Source organism: Sylvia atricapilla, chromosome 5 (assembly GCF_009819655.1).
Source record: "Sylvia atricapilla isolate bSylAtr1 chromosome 5, bSylAtr1.pri, whole genome shotgun sequence".
In the NCBI taxonomy this organism is placed as follows: Eukaryota; Metazoa; Chordata; class Aves; order Passeriformes; family Sylviidae; genus Sylvia; species Sylvia atricapilla.
The window spans coordinates 69330202-69347455 of record NC_089144.1 but is presented as its reverse complement, the minus strand read 5'-3'; the positions used below and the strand labels follow the sequence as shown (position 1 = coordinate 69347455).

The window sequence follows — 17254 nt, the reverse complement described above, 5'->3', positions numbered from 1 at the left end:
TGGTCACTGCCCGGAACTGCTGCTGCAGGAGACGGGTTGGATTCAGGGTTTGCCAAGGTGGATATTTCTCCTGTTTTAATGCAAAGGGGGAGAATAGGCTTTTCACACACAAAGGAGAGCACCTGCATAACGTGAGTCATTTGCTTGCTCCCAAGGGGATTGCTCAGAGCCTTGGGCATTGGCTGGGTATCAGACTGGTTAAAAGAAGTTGCAAGGACCTCTTTTCTCCCGCTGTCCACTTCTGCTACTAGATCAGCAAGGGAGATGAACAAGCAGTGAATGTTTCCTTTGCTGGTATCTCCTGCCACTCAAAAAAAATACAATAAGCAGAACTCGCCCGAGGTGAAAAACTAGACCTGCTGACACTGACAAGGCCAGAACCTGTAGGTCTGATGAGCCTTGTTTTGTGCTGCTCCAGTGAAGTGTGTGTGTTGTGCATGTCCTTCAGTACATCCCCAAAGCATCAGCCTTTGTACATGTATGCTGACTGACCCTGCCTTTTGTGCACAGCTGCCCCAAAGTGTCCAAGATTGATGGGATATTCTCTGTGTGAGATGGAGAATGAATCTGGATGCACCCTAAAGCCATGTCTGTCTCAATAGTAGAAATCCAGCTGATTGCATCCTCCCAAGGGGAAAAGTAATGAATTGCTGATGAAAATGGTTACCTAGTTATGCATTACCTAATGGTTAGCCAGCATTTTAAAAAATCCCAGGAAGCTGTTCATTTTCAATAGGTCTAATTAATTGTATAAAAAATTTGAAATGCAGCTTTCTCTTGAATATTGGGCTCACTGTTTACAGTCTACCAAAAATGGCTTCAATCAAGAGAGGGCTTAGTTTGCACACACAGAGGTTTTTCTATCCCCATGTACACAGTCCATGAAAAGTTTGACTCTGAGAGTCAAAACTCCCTTCTGCTTGTCTTTCATCACGTGTAATAAGGAGTCTGCTAGCCGATCACATGTTGCATGACTGGTTAGCTTCTTGGCACTCAGATGTATTTCTGTGTACTGGGGCTGTGCTGAATCTCATGTCTCTGGCTGCCTTTCTGCTACTGTTTCTAGTGTCAACACAACTAACTCTGGACTAACATCCTCCTTGATTGCTGTCCCTTGAACCACGTTTTCTGTTTTTGAGGGAACTTTCAGTGAGTAAGTGTGGGGATTGTACTCCCTGCCCATCACTGCACAGCCTGCCTGCCCTGTCCCTACCCCACTTCTGCTGGGTGCTGCAAACACTTGCAAAAGCAGCTTCTCTATGGGGCAGGTGGGACATGGCCTTGTTCGGGTGGAACAGGGAACTGCTTTCAGTGGGTGTTTTCATTGTCCTTCTTCTGAAATTTCCTGTGTTTAGGGTGCTCTGAGGTTTATCCAGAGGGAAGTTGGGGGAAATGGACAACATTCTGTGGCAGATGCATTGTATTTCCATGTGCACCAAATATGTTTCTGTGCCCCTGGACTTTGTCCCCACAGATTTCTTCTCCCAGCCAAGGAGATAGGTTTCAGGGGCATCTGGTGCAGCTGTTACCTCTGTGAAAGCATTACTCACAAAATGAGTACCTGCAACCTGAAAAACCTTAAAGGCCACTTAAAGCCTAATGGATTTTCTGAGACCCTGCAGGCGGAAAGCATGAGGTCTGGCTTGGCTGATAACTTTTTATTTGTAAAGCAACTTTCAGCCTTTCCAATCCAGGGGCATGACTACACTCTATTGGACAGCCCAGGGGCACTACTGGTCTGGCAAGGTGCTGTCAAAGCTTGTGGTCCTTGAGATGAGCCCTTGGGATGTTGAGCTCCACAGCGGAATAGTGACAGGGCATATGAGGGACCACATCTCATGAGCAGTAGCAGAGTGAGGGGTGGGAAACAGGCAGAGATTTGCCCTCATTATGCATGGGTCTAACATGCCCAATTACCCCATCCTCTCCTCACCTCTGCAATGTAAAGACTGTTGTTGAGAGTGGTCATAATTCATGGTGAACACCCTGCCTCCCCCTTACTCCTTTCACACCCACTGCTCTCCATTTTCCTTCCAGAAAAAAATGTGTCTTTGATGAAATGAAATGGCTTAGTCAAAGAACTCCTCAAGTGGTTGGGGACCCCTGCAGTTGACCACCCTTGCCCACTTCTCAGCTCTATTTCTGGCCGAGTTTGGAGTTTAAGTGGGCTGACCTTGTGCCCTGACTGCCCTGGGGGTCAGTGATGAAAGCGGATGGAGGCTTCACAGTCAGGTCTCTTGTGTGTGACTCTTTTGTTCCCAGGACAAGGGTGTGCAGTGCCTGAGACAGTGCTTAATTGTTTGGGGGCACTGCTTTACCCGTCATGCCCTTCCCCGGGTGGCCCCAGCCCTTCTTGCTCATGCGTGGGAGGCAGGCAGCTTCCCCACTCAGGGTAAGGAGGAGGAAGCAGAGGCTGGATTGCTTGGGACCATTTCTGCTTGTTTGTCAATCTGTGTAACAAATTTTGCAGAGTGCCAGAAAGCAAAAATAAAATAAAATAAAATAAAAAAAAAAAAAAGAAGAAGCACTTCCTGGCATTTTGTGACTTTTGTCTCTCACTGCGTGTATCCTCCATTGTCTTCTATGCAGACAAGAGCAAACATCACCTTGTCCCGGCCAGCTCCTGCATCCATCCACTGTGCTCCATGGGATTCACCCCTTCACCCCATCACTGAGGCCTCCCTCGGTCCTTCTACAGGTGTTTAATGAGGAAAGTCCTGTGTCAGGCCTGAGGCATTGGGCTTAGTCCAGGTGGACGCAATGGTTTCACACCAGGGAGGGCAGAAACTTTGTGTTGATCTTGTGGGTGTGCAAGCCCAGGGCTGGATATATTGAGACTTCTGGAAAGCTTTTTTTTCTTTTTTTCACTTGATGTGAGCTGGGAACCACACCTGGCACTGCCCTGAAGACATGCAGAGGAGTAGTGGGTTTTCTTGTAGGTATGTTGGGAGGGGAAGGATGCTGGACAACCTGTAGGCATGATGATAAGGAATTGAAGGTGTACAAAGCCTTGCCTGGGGGATGTTGGTCAGCAGAGCTCAGCACAATCACGTAGGAAGCCTTGTACCACTCAATACCTCTTTGGCTGCCTCCTCAGTATCTTTCTTTTCAACAAGTCCTTCCTGTGCTTCACATCTTCATTAGAGCTGGAGACTGATGCAGGAGCCTCCACAGCAGGCCCTTCCCTCTGCCATTTCGGGGAGTGACTGTGCAGAGGAAATGAGTAAAAGGAGCCCAGGGTCAGGGTTTAATTTACCCCACTGCATGCAGAGATGAGTGATGGACAGAGACTGTCAGTGGGTCACTGATTAGCTGCCACAGAGCAGAGGAGGGGGAAATGTGATGAGCCCCTGGGACAGGCCAGTGTTGGGGAGAGCTGTGAGGCATGGAGATGGCAGCTTGTTGTGAGAGATACTTTTTCTTTTAGTTGTTTCCCCAGTCTTTCATTCCACTGTTTGTCCCAGCTCCATCAGGAGTCCTGTGGGCTAAAATGTCTCCTGCTGTGACATGTTGCTGCTGGGGTGGCAAGTCCCCTGAGAGAATGGAGAAGAAGGGATTTCTCCTGCCAACTGAGATGATCTCTTGTCTCCCTGTGGCAAGGTGGCAAGGAAGGATGGAGGGAGGGGAGAAGGGAAGGACTAATGAAGGCACACTAGGGAAGGAAAGGAAGAAGGCTGAATGAAATGGCTGCTGGCAGGCGAGTTGTAATACACAGATAGTGCTCCTCTGTGCAGGAGTGAAGTTCTCCTTCAGCAAGATCAGCCCAACGATAGTGCAAACCAGGCTGACTATTTTCAGCCCCACTGCTTAACCACTGCCTCCTTTGGACATAGCTGAATGCCTCAGGTAATAAATCTGTCTGGCATCTGTTTGGTCTGGGATTGAGAGAGACCAGTTTTATTCTCTTGGCAGATTTGGTGACCTGGTTTTGTGTAGCAATATGCAGAAGAAGCAAGTTTCAGCAAGTCTTAACTCTTCTGGTCCTATTTCTGCCTCTTTTCCTTCTCATCCTCATATCAAGCCCTTGTTCCTCATCCCATCATGCTGTCTCTGAGCCCAGCCTCCCTTTTCCAACATTTAGATAACTTGGTCAACTCATATCCTTGGCCCTGCCCTCAACTCCTGCCATGCAGTGTCACACCTCACATACAATCTTCTTCCACCAGTTCTGTTACCTTTGGTCTCAAGACTCCTCTTTCTTCTCATTTTCTTTACTATCCCTGTTACACATCCTCTTTTGGAGTCTGACCTTTACTTTCTACCTCCATTCACAGTTGCCCCCCAAGGTTCTGCTTCCCATGTTCACTCTCCCTATCACTCCTACCCTTTCCTCTCCCATCCTTGCTTTTCCTCACTCATCCTTTATCCCTCTTTCCTGTCCCCTTCACCCCTGATCTCCCAGGGTTGTCTGCGTGAATCATTTCTGGAATCATGAGATCACTGTTTTTGTCTGTCTCTGTCAGTGGGAACATCACATTAAGGAGCATGGATAAGTGACCGGGGGCCATTGGGGTGACTCTGGCACCCCCTCTCCCCACCGTCCCTACCCCCTTCTTCTTCTGTATCAAAGGAAGCTTTGTTGTCCGAAAGCAGAAAGGGAAAAGCAGATAAAAAGGCAGAACATGTGATCTCATTGGCTTTATTTAGGCATCCAGCTATCCCTCCTCTCTTTTCTTGATTCATCTGAAATTATCTAACTAAGAATCCATAATCCATCCTTCACATTTGTGAAAGACATGGTGGTAGATTCTTTTTCCCCAAGGGACTCCAACAGCTGACCTCTTGGTCTCCCCAGGGTGCAAAGATGACCCTGATGGGGCTCTCTCTAGACAGTGTAATGCCTTTGATTACAGTAGTCTTTGCATCAAGAGTGTGGCATCCAACCATGTGAAGGAGAATTGAAGCAGGGAGAAGCAAAACTTTTCCCTTAAACTTTCACCATTGTTTAGTGGAGACTTCCAAGAGTATCCAGCAATGCATTGCTTCATCAGGGACACTGCTTGGTGGGGTGTTTTAAATTTGCAGCGTTAGTTGCACGCCATTTGAATTAATGAGTGTCTGGATCTTCCAGGGAATTGCTTTTTAGACAAGGGCAAAATTCTTCATCTCAGGGTGCTTTTCTCTTTTGTGATAAAGATGATCATCAAGTGTCTTGGCAAGCACCCTCTATGACAGTGCTACTGTGGGAGCGGTGGAGCACAGCTGAGGTTGCAGGAAGAATCTCTGTGTCATTGTTGGGATTCATTTAGATGCTATCAAGCCAGGAGGCAGGAAAAAGGATTATTATATATTCCTTTGTTGGTACATATTGGATGAGTTTGAGGCTTTCCAGTGAAAGCTGCTCTGCATGGTGCTTCAAAACAGTATGGTTGACTAAGCAAAAAATTATTGTGGGCAGAGGCCTATGAATATAAAAAGTGCATCATTTTCGTGATGTTTTAACCAGCTTGGTTAAAAGCCACCAGACAAGCAGTCCTTCTAATATGGGAATATAATGGCCCTTTTATCTGTAGTCCATTCCCCTCCTCTACAGGAGTAAAAATTCTCTGCATAATGCCTTACATCCACAGCTTTGAATGTGTGTGTGCGGGATGTGGCTAAGGCTGAAATTTAATGATTGTTTCAAGGACCTTCCAAAATAGTTAAGGCACTAAATGGGAGAAGAGTGCAGAAAACTTAGCAGATGGACACAGGCAGCATATGCCATGTCCATCTAAAACATGACATAGACTGAGATTGACTCAGGACAAAGGGTGGTCAGAGTGAAGAGGGTCAGTAGAGAAGAAAGTGAGCAGAAAGGCAGATGGATTTGCATCAGGTGAGACTGAAGAATTTTATTTTGTTGCAGAACACAGTATCAGTGAAGTATATACCCAAATGCTATGAAAGGAACGGAAATGGGAATTTGGCTAAGGAGTTATTTCTGTTGCAGAAAGGTCATTGTAGAAGTTGCAGTGACTTTGGCATCATGTGATCTTTTACATCTTTACATGTAAGGTGACTCAGTGAAGCAGTATGTACAAGGAGACTAGAGCTGGAAGGATGCCTGTGGGAATGCCTGAAGTATAATTTCAATGGGGTGTGGGAAGACGTGATGTTCATGGGGATTTGCCACAACTTTTCTGTGGTGGGAGATCATGCACAAGATTTACAGTAACAGCGCAGGGAAACTATGCGACGCTACAACCATCCAACAGAGAGTGTCAGCTCCAGCTTGCAGCCAGCTGAATCAGTAAATATGGAGGCAAGAAAGAGACTTTTTTTGTGCCTCCCATGTGTTTTTTTAATAAACGCTGAGTTCCCATAAAGATTTAGACCCATCATAGCTGCCACTCGACTCCTGCTAGTTCTGAGTTCCTATCATTTGATTTTCCTGACACAAGGCACTGTGATTCAATTTACAAGATATTTCCATTAGCATGTTGGGCTGATTCAACTTATATGCTAGGTTTGACTCATTCTTCCCCATCTCTAAGAGAAGCCCAGTGGAAGCAGAGGGGCCTTCACATAGATGCTCAAGGTCGCTATCAGACAATAGGTAAAGAAATATTTGCCATGACCAAGATATATGGTCATTTTTTTGCCATTTCTTAGTCACTTGGCAGCCAATGGAGGGAAGAGGCGAGAGCAGGGTGGGGGAGAGTAAATGAGACAGAGAGATGAGAACAAAAGGTTCTTTTGTGGTACAGAGAGAGAGAAAAGGGAAAGCATCACCAAATGCCCAGAAGCCATGTTTGTAACAAGAGACCTATTCTCTCAGCTACTTGGAAAACAACTTGGAGTAAAAGGCCCTGATGAATTAACCCTTCATGGAGGCAATTTACTGAGCTTGAAGGAAAGAGGCATGGCCATGGGAGACATAATCTGTGTGGTGAGGTAGCGGTCTTGGCTTTTGGGCAATTTAAAACAACACTTGGTTGTCCAGGAAAAGGAGCTAGGGATGATGTTGGATGGCTTGACCATACTGAAGTTTAAAAATGCCAGATATCCTTTCTTCATTGGAGCTTTGGTTTTGGATAAGGAGTTTTTGCAGCATACGAGGCAATGACTTTTCTATTGATGTTTTTCCTAGGGATGCTATGGAGTAGGGAAAAACCCACCCCTAAAATATATGGCTTACTCCATCACAGCCTCTGTGAAGTCAGGTTCTATTGCTGGCCTTCAAAAACTCTTGCCTCACACATTGTGTCTCTCTTGCTCATGTCTTGGTCCTCTTTTTGACTGAGAAGAAAAATTTTACTGGAGTTAGGAGTTCTCTGCACAAACTAATTGAAAGTATGCCAAATCATCCCTTTCCAAAGAAACAACCATGTTTAATTCATTGTGAACTCTCTCCCTTAGCCTCCTCCACATTATTTGTAAGAAATTTTCCTCTTTAATTGAGTGAATCTTTGGGTAAAAGGAGACTTGGATGATGGTACCAGAAAATGCTCCACTCAAGGAAAGAGAATCTGCACCTATTTGAATATAAATATGGGATACTAGCACATGCTGTCTCAGTCTGACTCTCAGCTTGCTTCTGGATGCTCTAAAGGAGTGAGATAGAAAGATCTCAAAGAAAGCTTCTCCTCATAACAGTGCAGGATGGACAGCGCCCTGCCTCTGGAGCTTCCTAATACAGTGCCAGGCAAAGGGGTACGAAGAGCAGTGGAAAGATGTTCCTCTTCTCTGCTTCATCATCTCACCAGCTCAGAAGCAGTGTCCTCCCATCATGGGTCACCCATCCCCCTGGCCTGATGGTGCAGATGGGGAGGATGCAGTGGGTGCCCCTGGAGCCCGTGGTCAGGTGGGCTGCCAAGCGGATGTGAGATGCAAACAGCCTTACAACTGTGCTTTCGTAAATAAGCCATCACATGGGACTCGTGCATGTCTGTTAGAGCAGTAGTTTGAAAACCAGGAAAATCATGTGGCAACAGAAGTCTGCAGGCTCCCAGCCCTCCCCCACTCCCTAACCTTCTTGCTCTCTTTCCTTTCTGTCTCTCTCTGTCTTACTGAGATGGTAACCTCAAAAGCTGGAGTTGAATTTTGTTCCCACTAGCCTCATCCAGGGTTTTGGGGTATTTGTGTTGGCACTTGGTGTGGGTTTTCAACCTGCCTGTGCTGTGTGGTGTCCCCTGCAAGCCTGCCAGAAGAATTTGCAAATTCAATCTCCTAAAGGGATTGAAGGACATTTACCCAGAGGGGATGTTAAATATGATTAAACCAATTGCTCAATGGGATTTTCACTATTGCAGGTGAGTCTGGCAGAAATTGTCTTTTTCTTGGCAGTACGGTTTTAATACCTGATGGGCACTTACTGGAGTTACTTGTAAGGTCAGAAGAGAGAGTTCTGGAGTTTGTAAACTAAAAAAACTTGAAGTTCTTCACTGCTGCCTCATACAACTCATTCACAATAACACAGCAAAGCAGGAGTTTCAGAACACTGAGATCTCAGCTGAGCTAAGAGCAGGTGGTGTACTGTGAACAAAAAATGCTACTACATTGTCAATTAATGCAGGTCTTTGAGCCTTGGCTCCACTCACAGCCTCCTATTGTGACTGAGGTCTTAGGTGCATATGCCAACCAACCTTGCTGAGTGCAAAGAACTCAGAGCCAGGAAGGAACTGAGGGATGTGCCAGGTGAGGCTAAACCTGTCCTATTGTCCTAGTACTTAGGTACTGTTGATTACAACTTCTTCCACCATACGTTCCTCTAGCTATCATTTCTTCTAAGCTGGCTTTTCCTAGCTTAGAAGCTCAGGATCTGAGTCTGCAGTTCATAAGATCTTATTTTTTGCATTATGCATTCCTCCCAGTGCACCTCTGCTGGCTGCACTCTCAGCCTCCTCTCCTCTCCTCTCCTCTCCTCTCCTCTCCTCTCCTCTCCTCTCCTCTCCTCTCCTCTCCTCTCCTCTCCTCTCCTCTCCTCTCCTCTCCTCTCCTCTCCTCTCCTCTCCTCTCCTCTCCTCTCCTCTCCTCTCCTCTCCTCTCCTCTCCTCTCCTCTCCTCTCCTCTCCTCTCCTCTCCTCTCCTCTCCTCTCCTCTCCTCTCCTCTCCTCTCCTCTCCTCTCCTCTCCTCCTCCTCTCTCTCTCCTCTCCTCTCCCTCTCCTCTCCTCTCCTCTCCTCTCCTCTCCTCTCCTCTCCTCTCCTCTCCTCTCTCTCCCTGTTAGCTACCTTACACTGTGTTGAATTTGGATCTGAAAATGGGACTGGTTTGGATTGGGTTAATATTTACAGCAGATGGGAGTGGGCTTGATGGAAAGAGTTTGCCTTGATACAGTGCTGCTGAACTGGTGTGAGTAATTTCACTATGCCTGGTTTAAAAGCCCTGTTTCTTTTATACCAGAACCTATCACCCCACTTCCCAAGCTGTTGCTGGACCAGGTTTCCATGGATAGGAAAAAGATTATCCAGCAAGTGCTGAAATGGGATTCCCAAAAAACTGACAAAAATCTTTAGTTCTTCAGTGTCCAGTTGCTCTGGACTATCTATTTCTCCACAACCTGTGAGTGATTCATGGCAGAACATCTGCATCTTTTTCCCAATTTGATACACCAGGCCAAATCTGTTCGTCACTCAGCATCCTAGCCTTAAAAAGGAAGATCATCCTATCTGAGGAATTCCCTAGCCAGGAATCATAGAATCATGGAATCATAGAATGATGTGATCTGGAAGAGACATTAAAGATCATCTAGTTCCACCTCTGCTTCCATGGGCAGGGATACCACGCACTAGACCACGTTTCTCAAAGTCCACTTAACCTGATCATAAACAGTTTTGAGGGTGGGCAGGGATGGCAACCAGTGTTTGAAGTGAGAAAACAGGACCTGAAAACTTCTCACAGGATTTATATTTTGACTAGGTTTCCTTGATAGAACAAAATTTCATCCAGTCTAATATAGTGTGTGTAAGACATTGCCACAGTGCTACTTATCAAGGGAAAAAAATACTTCGACACAGGATTAAACCCCAATAAAGGAAAATTAAGACTGTTTCCAAATAAATGAGGTCTCAGCATAAAAGACTCTACCTGGAGGATCTGGCAAGTCAGTCTAGGTCATAGTGCTGCCAAATCCTTTCCCTCTGCACTTGTTCTGTCTCTGCTTAAAAAAACAACCAACCAACCAAACAAAAAAAAAAAAACCCCAGAAAGAAATATGTACTGATGGGTAGGAGATATTGTGGTCCCGGGGAGAAGCAGAGCCCATCTCCTTACACAGCTAGCAGGGAGTGGAGCAGGAGAGAGGAGGGTAGCAGAGTGCTGTACAGCTGCAGGGCTGCTCACAACAGGGCAGAGCTCCCAGAGAATGTGCTCTTTGTTCCCTGCCTTTAAAGGGTAAGAGAAACACTTATGCATGGCAAATTAGCCCAAAAATGTATTTCTCTAAAACACCCGATTGTCTGGCCAGCTCTGCAGCTGCAGGGAAGTTCCAGGGAGAGAAGGGGGAGGCGGCGGGGAAGGAGGAGGGAGGCAGGGAAGGAGGATATTGATGGCTGAGGAGGGGGGAAGGCGGGCGGGGAGGAAGGCAAGATGATTGTGCAAATGAGGGAGAAATTCTCATGCCACCACCATTCGAATAGAGCTGACCAGTGAGCCAGGGGACTCCTGACAGAGAGGGGCCACGTTGGTGGTCAGGGGACCACGATGTCTCCTGGGGGGCAGGGAGAAGAGGGGACACAGACAGCTGTGCTGTGGACAGCGTGGGAGCAGGCACTGGTGCAGCCGGCGGTGCCGGGGAGAACTGCCACCCGGCAGGTTCAGCTGTGCCATCTGGGCTGGGACACTCTGCGAGCAGTGCCATGCTACTCTAGTCACCGTGTCACACGTGCTGGGGGGCTGTGACTCCTCTCCTGCTCCTGAGCAAAGTGCACAGGGTTCGACTGTTTATGAGGAGCACGGCCTGTGCTCTTCCCAAGAGGTGGCACTTTGGTTTAAAACGTCTCCCAGATGTACCTCTTGATTAGGACATTGATCTGGGCCTGTTGAGAATTTCCAGCTTCATGCTGATACCCATTTAAAAATTCCCAGACCACTGCTGACAGAAAAGTGATTCCTTGAATTTCCCTAAAGTTTGGGAAGCAAAACCTAGTGATAAGATTCCTGACAATGGCTTGGACTGTGAAATTCATGGTGAGTCTTGTCCCTGACCCAAGCGGTGCCACTAAAAGCAGTCAGGCCTACCCTGAGCATGGCTGAGACCTCAGTGTACAGGAAGTGTCTCCCACATGGTCTGGGATGAGTCATCCTCTTCATGTGCACGTATTTATTTTATTTTCCATTACCTGCTGACGTGGAAAGAGAGGTGGTCCCTGCTGCAAACTACAGCACTTTGCAGGCACAGCCTTGAGGTAACCTGACTTGTCCTCACCACTGCTGACCGAATGCTCCTGGGGACATCTGCAGAGTGATCGAGATGCTGCCTGCAGAGGAAGCAGCTCAGGCTAGGCTTTGCCTTTGAGGACACTTAGGGGTGCATTTGCCTGCATAAATCCAGGTCCCAGTGCTCTGTCCTTCCTGGCAAGTGTCATGGCCTATTTTGGGCAGGCACTAACTTCTTCAAAGTCACCAGTGTCACCTGCTGTGAGGGCTGGTGAGACTGGGAGGTAGGCTTAGTTTAAGCCAAGCTTAGACTGCCCATGAGAAAAGAGAGAGACATGTGAATGTCACATGGGATTTGGTTTTAATACATTCCCGTGACTGTCCAGCTCAGGTGTAAGATTGATGTTGCCACAGTTCAAACTGGTCCAAGAAAACTATACTCTGTTTCCGGGTTGCTGTCATACTCATCATGTGACCAAATGTTTTTAAGGAAAACCCTGTAACTCTTTGGGTTTGTAATCCAGCAGTCCTATAAAATCCCCTCTCATTGGACTGGAGGACCGGAAGGACAAGTGCACCTGGATGATTTATCTGAACAAGAAGTGATATCGACTCTGCTGAGAATTAGTCACAGAATCACAGAATGGGTCAGGTTGGAAGGGACCGCAGTGGGTCATCTGGGCAAACCTCCCTGCTCAAGCAGGGTCGTCCCAGAGTACATGACACAGGATTGTGTCCAGACGGTTCTGAAATGTGAGGGAAACTCCACAACCTCCCTTGGCAGCCTGTTCCAGGGCATGGTCACCTGCACAGTAAAGAAATTCTTCCTCATATTCAGGTGGAGCATCCTGTGCATAAGTTTCTGTCCATTCCCTCTGGTCCAGTTGTTGGACAATTGCCTATTCATGCTTTGAATCCTGCCTATTCGTTTCTTCTTTTCAGAGGTTTCATGAAGATGCTTTAGTTAACAATGGGTATGGAAGTAACTGCTGGATACAAAACAGGATCTGACTGAGGGAAGCCAGAATCCAGTTTGAGAATTGCTTGTAGTGGAGAAGCTCATCAAACTTTTCTTGAAGAAGTGTGATGAGCAGAGGAGGAGGTAGGGAGCTGAACTGCTCTTTAAATGAAGGGTTGGGAAACTGCTGGTAGCTAGTATAATCCTGTCATCACTACCTTGCACATTTCTTTATGTCCAATTCACACAATTCATAAAATGTAAAATTTTATGTTTACAGGGGAGAAGGGAGGATGAAAAATATTAATTTTAATGAAGTCAGCAATCCTTCTTGGTTTTGACACACTTCATTTTCCACTCTGATGAAAGAGGTTCTTCTGTGTGCACTGACAGACATCTCTGTGATGAGGGGGATCTATCCTGTAATCCCTCCTCTCAGACCTTCACATCCCTGCCACTCCTCATTTGTCCCTCTAGAAACACCCTGAGCTGCCACCACACAAACTTCTGTGACCATGTTCCATTAACTTCACCTTAATTTTTAAGGCCACAAAGCTACAGTGGTGCCAGTGCTGGGCTTCATACCTGACCTTCAGGGAGTGGGTGACACAGACTGATGGCAGGCCTGCCATGAGTTCTGACATCACTTGTGCCAAGGTGGGACTCAGGGAAACCAGGAATCCAAGCATGCTCCACCACTTTGTGTAGACCCTGAGATTTCCCAATTACAGCAAGGATATGGCATCATTGGGTGGGAATGACAGGTACCAGGGAATCATTTATTGGTAAATAATTTGCTAAGAAATGGGACTTCAAGGGAATGAAGTTGCACATTCAGACATAACTCAACAAGCAGTTTTGACTGGAAAGTGAGTGTGGGAGACAGATTTTTAAAATATCAGAACGTTTCATTTCAAGGCAATCTTCCTGAATTATTCTTTTCTAAATGCCAAAATGCTGTGAATGGACATTTTCAAAGTGAATTTCTGACATTTTGTTTCAAGCCAGCATTTTGCATTTAAAACTTGACCCAGGCTGAAAGATGAGAGGTCAGTCACAAGACCCTAAAACAATGAAATAAAACTTGCTAGTTGAAGTTCAGGATAATGTTTCAATCTCCAAGTTATGCCATTCAAAATAAAAATTTAAAATCACCATAGAGCTCCTATGCATGTTCAGATCAGCACAGCCCTACCTGACACCTCTGAAGTGCTGGAGTCACTGGAGCAGAAACAGGCAGTGTGGTTGGGATAAAACCAGCCAGTACTGGCCTGAAGTGAACTAAAAAAATGCCCTTATGCATCTCAGACAGGTTTTCACTCTTATATCAATAATTTTCACTTTGATCTCAATGAGGCTCTTTATGGAGGGATGTGCTCCTCTCAGAGATATTTGCATCCCTTCAGCTCCATTGGTAGCAATAGGCAGTGCAATAAAGAGCAAAGCCTCTGTGCCTGTGGCAGTTTTACTCTGCTGGCAACCAAAGTGTTATCATTTTCCATCAATCTCTGGGAGCATTGTTCCACTCATCTCTATGAAAACCAGTGGAGCTCTTCATGGGCATGTGCCCATAGGCAGCTCCAGGGGAAAAAATGCAAGCATAAGCAAAGTCTGGGTGCAGGAAAATCTCTGCTAATTTTGCAAGTAGCCCCACTACTTCTTATAATGGGCAGGTATGTTGGAGGACAACAACCAAGCAGGATGAAGGACACTGACAGTGTTTTGAGAAGATGCTATGCCCCTCAACTGCCTCTTCTCTACAAAGACAGGTTCAGTCTCGAGGGATGTGAGGATTAGCCTTCCTCCCCCTTTCTCACCAGCCCAAACTCCTCACTCTTGCTGCCCCATCCTCGCTGCCATGTGCACGTGGTCCCAGCTGGCCATGAATAGAATTGGCACGGGTGGGTCCAGCCTGAGCCACTGTGGCTCACGACTCCTGACATGAATAAGCAGCATAAAGGCACAGAGCAGCCCCATCACGGCTCTATCCCGACCCGTCCTCCCCAGCTGCAACAGCATCCGCTGTGGGCCCAGACCGGCCATTTTTATCGAGTCCTTCTGTGCAGTTTGTCTTTCTCTCCCTCTCTCATCTCCCCACCACCCCCGCCTTTTTTTTTTTTTTTTTTTTTTTAATCCCCTTTTTTCGAACATATCATTACAGGAGCAACAAAAAAGATGGGACAATACAGCCATTGATGAACTGCTCTCGTCCTCCAGTCCAGATCCCCCCTACTCCCTCCCTCCCCTTCTCTGGTGCGTGCCAACACTCTTTCCACCCGCCCAGGGCTGGAGCCAGCGCCAAACAACCTCTGCTAATAAACAAGAGGAACCAGATAAACCAGGAACACAATAGAGGGATTTGTTGCACTTTAGTGATGGTGGGAACAATGTCAACTCCGTGGCGCAGCTGCATGGACCCCCTCCCATCCTCTCCCCCCAATGCCTCGTGCCCCCCGCGTACTTGCAGCCCAACACTGTGATTTATGAAAGGCCAAAGGTCACTGTGCATTAAAGGGCTTCTTTCTTACATCATTTATTAACCCCTCTATGACAAGGCACACTCAGTGTGGCAGTGGTGGTGGCACGGGGAACAGGGCGTGGGCAGAGTCAATACCAGTGGCACCATGCATCTCCCAGAGGATGCTGAGACCGAGGCTGGTGCCTAAGCCTGGTTTTACATTGACTTGGTGCTGGGGGGAGGAGGGGAGGCTTTGGTGAGATATGTTTAGGCCAGCAAAAGCAACTCATGACTCCAGCACAGCTCTGTTTGTACAGCACGCAGGTCACACTCTGCCCAACCTACACTTGCTGCCAGGCTGGTGAGCTCAGGTTGCATGGCCATGCTGTGGCCGTGCACACACCAAGAGTTGACCTGAAGGGCTGCCCTGAAGGTTCTGTACTTCACATGGCAGAGTTGACCACGTTGCATCACCAGAGCCTTAAGTCACCCTGTGGTACCAGGTGTTGTCACATGGGGTGCCCATGATGCAGCTGGGCAGAGAGGAGGCAGGGGGTCATGAAAGAGGATGGATCACTCCAAGGCCTCCTTCTCAGGCAGGTAGAGATGTACCCAAAATCCCTCCTTGGCTCACCAGAGATAGTTACAAGCAAAGCTGCAGTGTCACCATGCAATATTTTTAAGCCTTCCTGTGTAGCCATGAAGCAACACTGTGAAACAGCAGCGTAACAAATTCCTTCGACTGATCTTTTTCTCCTGAAATTGCAGTGACCAGGTGAGTTTGAGTGAGCCATTGTAGCGGCAAAGGATTCAGCACTGAACTTTGAACCTCCCTGAGGTACAGCCCCATATCCCTGGCTGTGCTTGAGGGTTCCCTGGAGACCCTCTCCATGGGCAAGCTTGCTTTGGAAGACAACACCACTGCCATCGCAGGCTGGGGGTGGTGAGCCAGCCCTGGAAAGGGGATGCCTGCTGGAGTTCACGTCCGCTTTGAGAGCAGTGGGGCTGTACAGGCCCTGGTTGCCTGGCCTATCCCTCCAGGCTCAGCAGAGGGGAGGCTGTGTTGGTGGGCTGGGATATCTCACCCCTCCCCAGGATGAAGCGATAGGTAACAAGGGACAAGCTTGGGAGCCCTCTAAATACGGGTGTCAGGGTGAACCCCTGCACAGGGGGGACATGGAGGCTGGGTTGAAGAGGAAGACAGTTCCTCTGCCCAGATGCTGGCTGGTAACTCTGGTTACCAGCCAAACTGCTCCTGCCCTAGCTCTGGTGCCTTGAGGCCGTGCTCCCTCACTCATTCTCCCTCACATTCCTCTGGGAGCTGATCAGGGCTTGAATGACACCCCAGATGACTCTTTGCTATTAATTCCTGTGAACAGAAAGGGCTCCTTGTTCTCCCAGTCCTACTCTCTGGAGGAATTACAGGGGCCAAGGCAGCAGGCTGAAGGCTTCCCGACTTAACCCTTCCCCTGGCTCAACAGGAGTCTCCCTCTGTCCAGGGGACTAGCAGAGGTGAAGAGCACCCTGGAGCCACCTTGACCACCACAGAATGGTCTCACTGGGGTAACTCAGCACTGCTACAGACACAGGTCCCATTGGGAGGATCCCCTTTTCTGCTCAATCTTGTCCAATTCCTTTATTTTCTCCTCTAGGCATCTCTCATCTGGTATTCAGACTGAGAGCATCCAGCTCCCTCCATTACATAACACTGGATATGCCAGACTCCATCCAAGAACAGGCAACCTGGTCTTTCTCCCCCAACTCTACCCATTCAGTGCATGCTTTTTGGGATTAGCCTTTTGGAAATACACCTATCCTCTCCAGCAGGAGATGCAGGGGTTAACAGCCAGGCAGGCTCTGTGCCATCTATCAAAGCAGGTAGCAGACAGACATGCTTGCCCCATTCCTCTTTGATCTTCCCAGACCTGAGTAATGCAGGAAAATTGTTCCATTTAGCCATCACAGGTCCTTGCCATGCCCATGAAGCATTAGACTGGCCAAGATGACAGGCCAGGAGCTGCCTGGGGTCTTTGCAATGTTCAGAGATGTTTCTCCTCCCTAATTTCCACAAGGTTTTCCCTACATCTCCTCTCTGGAGCCGCTAGCACTGTAATCCACTGCTTTAGAACAAAAAATGGAGCTGAGCAAAGTCTCCTTGGCCACATCAAGGCCATAAACCAGTGACAGCAACATTGTGGTATCCTGCACCTGTGGCATCTCGCACCATCCCTTGGAGAGAGAACAGGTTTTATTCCTGCCCTGGAGCCAGGCAGGACTCTGCAACCACATCCCAGACCCAGTCCCCAGAGAACTTCCTAAGGACTCCCATCCCCTCCTGAGGTGATGGGAGTGCAGGGTTATGCACCAACCAGCACCATCATGGCTTTGTGCCAATGTGGAATAATAACGCAGAGGAGGGCAGCCACTGTGAGGCAGCCACATTTCTGTAGCTGCCTGCACAGGACACTGGGTTGTCAAACAGACCAGTCCACCAGTAAACAACTCCAGGCACTGTCTGCCTTGTGTTTCCCCTGATAT

General features: G+C 47.7%; 1 protein-coding gene across 1 annotated transcript in view; it reads right to left on the bottom strand.

Annotated features, from left to right (window-relative positions):
- Positions 1–7141: 7141 nt before the first annotated feature.
- Positions 7142–17254, bottom strand: part of MICALL1 (MICAL like 1) — a 57184-nt gene continuing 47071 nt past the window's right edge. Inside the window, exon 15 of the mRNA XM_066320041.1 lies at positions 7142–7668. Coding sequence (XP_066176138.1) covers positions 7509–7668 — 160 coding nt within the window. The 3' untranslated portion in view covers positions 7142–7508. The remainder of the gene's footprint in view (positions 7669–17254) is intronic.